Genomic DNA, 6,123 nt, shown 5'->3' with positions numbered 1-6,123 from the left:
ATTTTCTTTTTCCTGCACGTAATGCTTCCAGATAGTGTCACAGTGTTGTAACAGCAACTTTAAAGGCACCCAGTGCAACTTTCGAGGCTTAAAAATAAACATTCAATTTCTAGTCTTTTTTACACGTGGTAAGTTTCAATAACTCCATACCATTACATACCGACATTCAAGCAGCAAAGATGAGACGTCGTTGTGTGGTGAGAACTGATAGAAAATCGATAACAACAACAATCGCCGCCATTTTCTTTATTTTTTGTAACCTACAATAAATAAAGCAGGCTTCCAGTCAATGGAAAAATGGCTTCTCCCCACCGGCGATTGTTGTTGTTTACGATTTTCTATCAGTTCTCACCACACAACAACGTCTCATCTTTGCTCCTTGAATGTCGATATGTAATGGTATGGAGTTATTGAAACTTACTACGTGTAAAAAAGACTAGAAATTCAATGTTTATTTTTCATTGAATGTTTACATAAAGTTGCACTGGGTGCCTTTAATGAAGGCTCAGTAAAAAAGTTACTATTTATGACCGCCGCGCGGTCATATAGGTTTAGTCTGAGTTTTTTTTTCTGGTTATTTATTATTATTTTTTTTTTCTGTTTGCAGATTTTCTGTCAAGGATTTCCGGGACACTGAAACACCGGGGTGCACGAAATTTGGTGGGCATGTAGCCTTACTAGATTAGCGTGGAACCACTGATTTTCGTTTTGATCCGTTGCACACCCGTCGGACTGGACCCCTTATAAAGAGGGTGGGGCGATCCAGTTTTCTGTGAATAAGTCGAAAACCGTAGGGCTTAGGAGGACCACATTTTTTTTGTATGTTGGTCTTAACAGGCCACGTCAACCATTCGACTACCACTTATTTCATGTATAGCGCCACCTAGTTACAAATGAAAAAGCAAAAATGGAGTGTTGTAAAACATTTTAATTGTAAGTTGACAAGGTCAAAACTGCACGAAATCGGAGGTGTGGGATCGTTATGACACCTTCTGACTGCACGTTAAGTTTTGTGGAATTCCGTTCACGGGGGGGCATGCAATAAATTGATTTATATGATTATACACCAACTGGCCTGTAGGTGGCGCGACACAGTTTTCTTCGAATATCCCGAGAACCTTAGGGCCTTGGAGGGCCAAATTGATCTTGTATGTTTGTGTCAAGGGGCCATGTCAACCCATACCATAACCAGTCATTACATGTTTAGCGCCACCTAGTTAAAAATTAAAAAGCAAAAATGAGGTGTTTTAATCGAATATATGTCAAAGTGCTCGAAAAATTACCAAATTTGCCAGGGACATCAAGCCTGTAACCGTCCATCTTCGGTAGAGTTTTTGTCCATGAATGGAGCAAAATGGCTCTGTAGCGCCCCCTAGAATATTGCAAAAACCCCTGCGCATTGGGGTTATTTCGGCGTAGCTTGACGGAATTTGGTACAGGTCTTCATCATGCTTGGACGCACCAAAAAGTCTCTTGACGCCATGGTGGCAGGTCCACAGGAAGTCGGCCATTTTGAGTGGAAGATGCGTTTTGACGGCGTTTCCACACCTCGCATCTGATCGAACTCCTCCGACAGCTTTAATGGTAACGCCTTGAATGTGGTCCGGCTACTCTTCAGCCATGGGCGACTAAAAGTTATATTGGATTTTCTCATTAGTCTGAAGGTGTGGGCGTGGCAGACCCTCAAACTTTGCCAACTTGTTAGTGCTTGCCACAAAACACAAAGTCCCTTATAACTGTTGCGTACATTGTTTGATCCAGAGACAATGTCTTAGGGTGGACGCTGGATCCGGCCCGAAAGCTTACATATGCCTGACTGATATCACCTGTAGCGCCACCTGTTGGTGGTTGGAAACTTCACTTTGTTTCCACACCTCGCATGTGATTGAACTCCTCCTACAGATTTAATGGTAATGCCTTCAAACGTGGTCAGGTTACTCTTCAGCAATGGGGAATTAAAAGTTATGAGAGTCTTTTACAAAGATTGAAGGGTGTGGGCGTGGCAGACCCTCAAACTATGCACTCTTCACAACTCCAGTCACTTATAACTTATGCATATATTGTCGAAAGTGCACGAAGTTGAGAGTGGTGGATCATTATGAGACATTTGAATGCATGCCAAGTTTCGTGCAATTTTGTCCATGGGGGGCCATACAATAATTTTTTTTTTATGTGACTGTACACCAACTGGCCTGTAGGTGGGCTGACACAGTTTTCTACGAACATCCCGAGAACTGTAGGGCTTAGGAGGGCCACATGTAAAGGGGCCATGTCAACCCATCCCATAACCACTCATTTTATGTATAGCGCCACCACCTACTTAAAAATGAAAAAGCAAACATGAGGTGATGTGATTGGAGGTATCTCTGGCTGACATGGTCAAAACTGCATGCATGGTCAAAACTGCAACTGATACACACACATACACCGTAGACATTCGTATGCACACATACACACACAGTAGACATGTCTACGCATGCACAAATAATTCCTTTAATACATAAAAATGAAACACAAACCAATTTACACACACAAAACACATAAAAACACACTGACAACCATGACTCATTCTGTGCCAAAACCTACTGAACAGTTCGGTGGCCATATTTTGTAACGCTTTGCGTTACGTCTAGTTCATTTATTTTTTGTTTCTGGTGTTACAGTAATACCTACAATAAATGGAACAGGCCATCAGGGTGCACAGAAGACTATACGAAAACATTTCATTATGTTTTCAAAGTAACATTATTATTACATGGTCTGATGGTAGTAGTAATGAGCGCTTATAAATGCATTTGTTCAAAACATTTTAGAAATGTGAGTCATATAGAATAGTTACAAGCTTAAATATCCATTCCTCCTTATTTCTTGCCTCTCAGTGCTATTACAGTTTAGTTTTGACCATGCTGATGATTATGCTGACAACAGTTTTTTTCGTCTACAAGTGAGTCTATCATCTGACAATCTGTTAACACTTCCATCTGGACATTTCCCTAGAAATACTCAGAAACAGAGAAACAGAGGGAGAGGCCTAGAGAGGACAAGAGAGAGAGACTAGGTGAGAGAGAGAGAGAGAGAGAGAGAGAGAGAGACAGAGAGAGGATGGTATAAATAACTTGCGTAAATCTCCCACTCTGTCCCATTCGTTCACTCTTCAAGTATTCATGGTAAGTCTTCCCATCCTCTTCCCTCTCCTGTGAGTGTGTCTTAAGCCTGAGTGTTGTGGCTGTGCTTGTGTTTTCTCTGCAGATGTGGTTGCCCTGCCTGTTGACCGTCTTCCTCGGCCTGCTCGGCCATACATATGGTAAGAAGCATGTCTTCACGAGTATAGGGCACCTGAGCACTGAAGGCTTCACACATCATGTCATGTAACCAGTCGTCTGAAAATATCCTGCAGTTGATTTGGGCAGGACTGTGTCCTTGGTGAAGACACTCTGTTTGAAGTGAATTGTGTTCAGAAGAGCTATGCCTGAGGATTTGATTTGGATGAAACGTCCCAAAACCACAACCACAACTTGATAAACATACATGTGTGTGTGTGTGTGTGTGTGTGTGTGTGTGTCTGTGTTTGTGTTTGATTGTGTGTAACACAGCCCAGTATGAGCCCAGCGAGGTGTGTTATGAAAACCTGGGCTGTTTCTCGGACGCCATCCCCTGGGCGGGCACCGTGGAGAGACCTGACCCTCGTCTGCCCTGGAGCCCGGAGAAAATTGGCACCCGCTTCCTCCTCTTCACCCAGGAGAACCCCGAACACTACCAGGCATGTGGGCACACACACACACACACACAGACACACACATGCCCAGTGTCTATCTGCACCTCAAACACACTGGGAGATACTTAGAGTAGTGCCCTACATAGTATTAGATCCTGTACTAATGACAGGCAGCAAAACAGTCTCTGTCTAGAATACATAAAAAAGTCTATTACAGTAATAGTTGTCAGTTGTACCACACCATTGTTGTATTGCATGGTATTCAGTTGTACTCCGTAAAAGTCTCTTGTATTGTTATGGTAGCTGGATGTGCATTACAAATTCAGGTTTGTGTCCTTGAGCCCCAACACCTGCTCTGCGTGCTGTGTGCGAGACCAGAAATGTAACTTTACCTAACCTCTCTCTCCTAACCTGATGTAAACCATCCAAGAGCATTCTAACTCTCCTGACTTGGAGCAGGGATGGAGAGAATAGGGAGGCTCAAAGTGAACCCCTGGGTGAGATAACCACTTCTGTATCAACCCCAGGACATCTCTGCCAGCAAGGAGACACTGGAGGCGTCCACCTACAAGCCCACTAGGAAGACCCGCTTCGTCGTCCACGGCTACATGTCCAAGGGTGAGGAGAACTGGCCTGTGGACATGTGCAAGGTGAGATGTGTTTACAAGTTATTAACAGTGTGGATGTGGAGGGTGTGTTTGTGCATTTATTTACACATATACACAAGTGTGTGTTTGTGGCTTGTGTCTTTGTGCACGTGTGTGCGTGAGTTTATTATATGCCTTTGCATTTCATGTACATTCACATTCCGTGATCAAGTATTTACCCTATCGTAACGGGGTTAAATATCGACCTGTGTGTGTTATCGGCTACGTTCGTGTTATCATGGATTTAGGAGGTTAATCTATTATTAAACTTAGCTTAATACACGGCTCTTCTTAATGCTGTAGAATGCTTCATTCACCTGAATGGGGCTTCCCAACGTTCTGCGGCCCGTTATTAACTGATAACGGACCGTTGCTATGCAATAATGACCCCTGTCAAGGAAAAGTGCGGAGGGGGGAAGAAGGGAAAAAGGGGGGAAGAAGGAAAGAGAGGAAAAAAGGGAGGAAAAAAGAGAGAAAGAAGGGAAAAGGAGAGAAAAAAGGAAGGAAGGGTTTTTGCATGGCCTAATCCTCCATGACTAAAGTGTTTTAATGTTGATGGACATCATAAATCATTTTTTAAACATTAAACTTCTGTTTTTATATTAATTTCTATGGGAGCAGAGGTTCCCGGTTCGAGTCCCACCGTGGCCTTTTTGCCTCTGATTCACGTCTTTCGTAGCACTCCGCAAGTAGTTCGCTAACTTATCAATCTAGTTTCAGCGGACGGTTTAGCAGCTGTGTTCTAAAGAATGTTCAACGTCTTCGGCAAACTATTTATCTGCTTTTTAACACAACGTATAGTAACAAATACATTGTTAAAAGACACACTGTGTTAAGTTATTTTTTTGTTTTGGCAAGTAACCGTATAATAAGCGGGTCGGGGCGTCGGGGTGCTGTTCGCCCTGTCGGGGCTTATTTTCACGATAATGACCTGCGTTCTATACATTATCCCTTACATATCGATTGTTTAACAGAATGGCCGATTTTTGACAAACTGTCCAATACCTGACATATACTAAGTGCCCTACGGCATGGAGGTGGTGTTTCTTCATCGGTGTGGGTGTGTCCTGGTAACCCTTGTCCTTGGTGAGTCTTGGGCTGTCTGTAGGAAAAATGTTGATGCGCATGCATGTGTGTGTGTGTGTGTGTGTGTGTGTGTGTGCATGTGTATACTGGTGTGTATGTGTGTGTCCAGCTCATGTTGAAAGTTGAGGATGTCAACTGCATCAGTGTCGACTGGACGACCGGGGGGCGGACCCAGTACTCACAAGCAGTCAATAACATTCGAGTGGTAGGAGCCCAGCTGGCAAACATGATGTCAGTCATGAAGGTGAGTGCCTGTTCCCTCAGAAACATACATATGACCCACACACAGATTAGATAAGCAGGAGGGAGAGGAACAGCTGTTCAGAGGGACTGTCAGAGGGGTCACTGGATATTCTGGATACTGTCTGTCCAGGTCTGAGTTTATATAAAAACTTTAGAAAAAAACTCATCATCGTCATGATCATCACTGACATCATCATCATCCCATACATAATAAACAATATGAACAATATTCAATCACAATTTGAGCTCAAATCAAATCTACAAATCATACCTTTTATGCACTCATAAGAGGAGTTCAAAGGTGGAGTTCCAAGGTGTTGTCATACCTTCCCAGAACCCCACCACATTGATGTGTGTTGTGCTGGGACTGGGGGAAAGCAGTTATAATTTAGTCTAATTAAGGGTCCGGGTCCGGCCCCTTTCACTTTCCAC

General features: G+C 43.3%; 1 protein-coding gene across 1 annotated transcript in view; it reads left to right on the top strand.

The window, feature by feature from the left end:
- Positions 1–3,249: 3,249 nt before the first annotated feature.
- The window catches only part of LOC308382375 (inactive pancreatic lipase-related protein 1-like), a gene marked incomplete at both ends in the record, with an annotated part of 10,443 nt that continues 7,569 nt past the window's right edge, over positions 3,250–6,123 (top strand). Inside the window, 4 exons of the mRNA XM_080860096.1 lie at positions 3,250–3,304; positions 3,594–3,760; positions 4,243–4,365; positions 5,558–5,692. Coding sequence (XP_080716222.1) covers positions 3,250–3,304; positions 3,594–3,760; positions 4,243–4,365; positions 5,558–5,692 — 480 coding nt within the window. The remainder of the gene's footprint in view (positions 3,305–3,593; positions 3,761–4,242; positions 4,366–5,557; positions 5,693–6,123) is intronic.

This window comes from Sprattus sprattus (assembly GCF_963457725.1).
Source record: "Sprattus sprattus genome assembly, chromosome: 21".
In the NCBI taxonomy this organism is placed as follows: Eukaryota; Metazoa; Chordata; class Actinopteri; order Clupeiformes; family Clupeidae; genus Sprattus; species Sprattus sprattus.
This window is presented reverse-complemented; position numbering and strand designations above follow the sequence as displayed.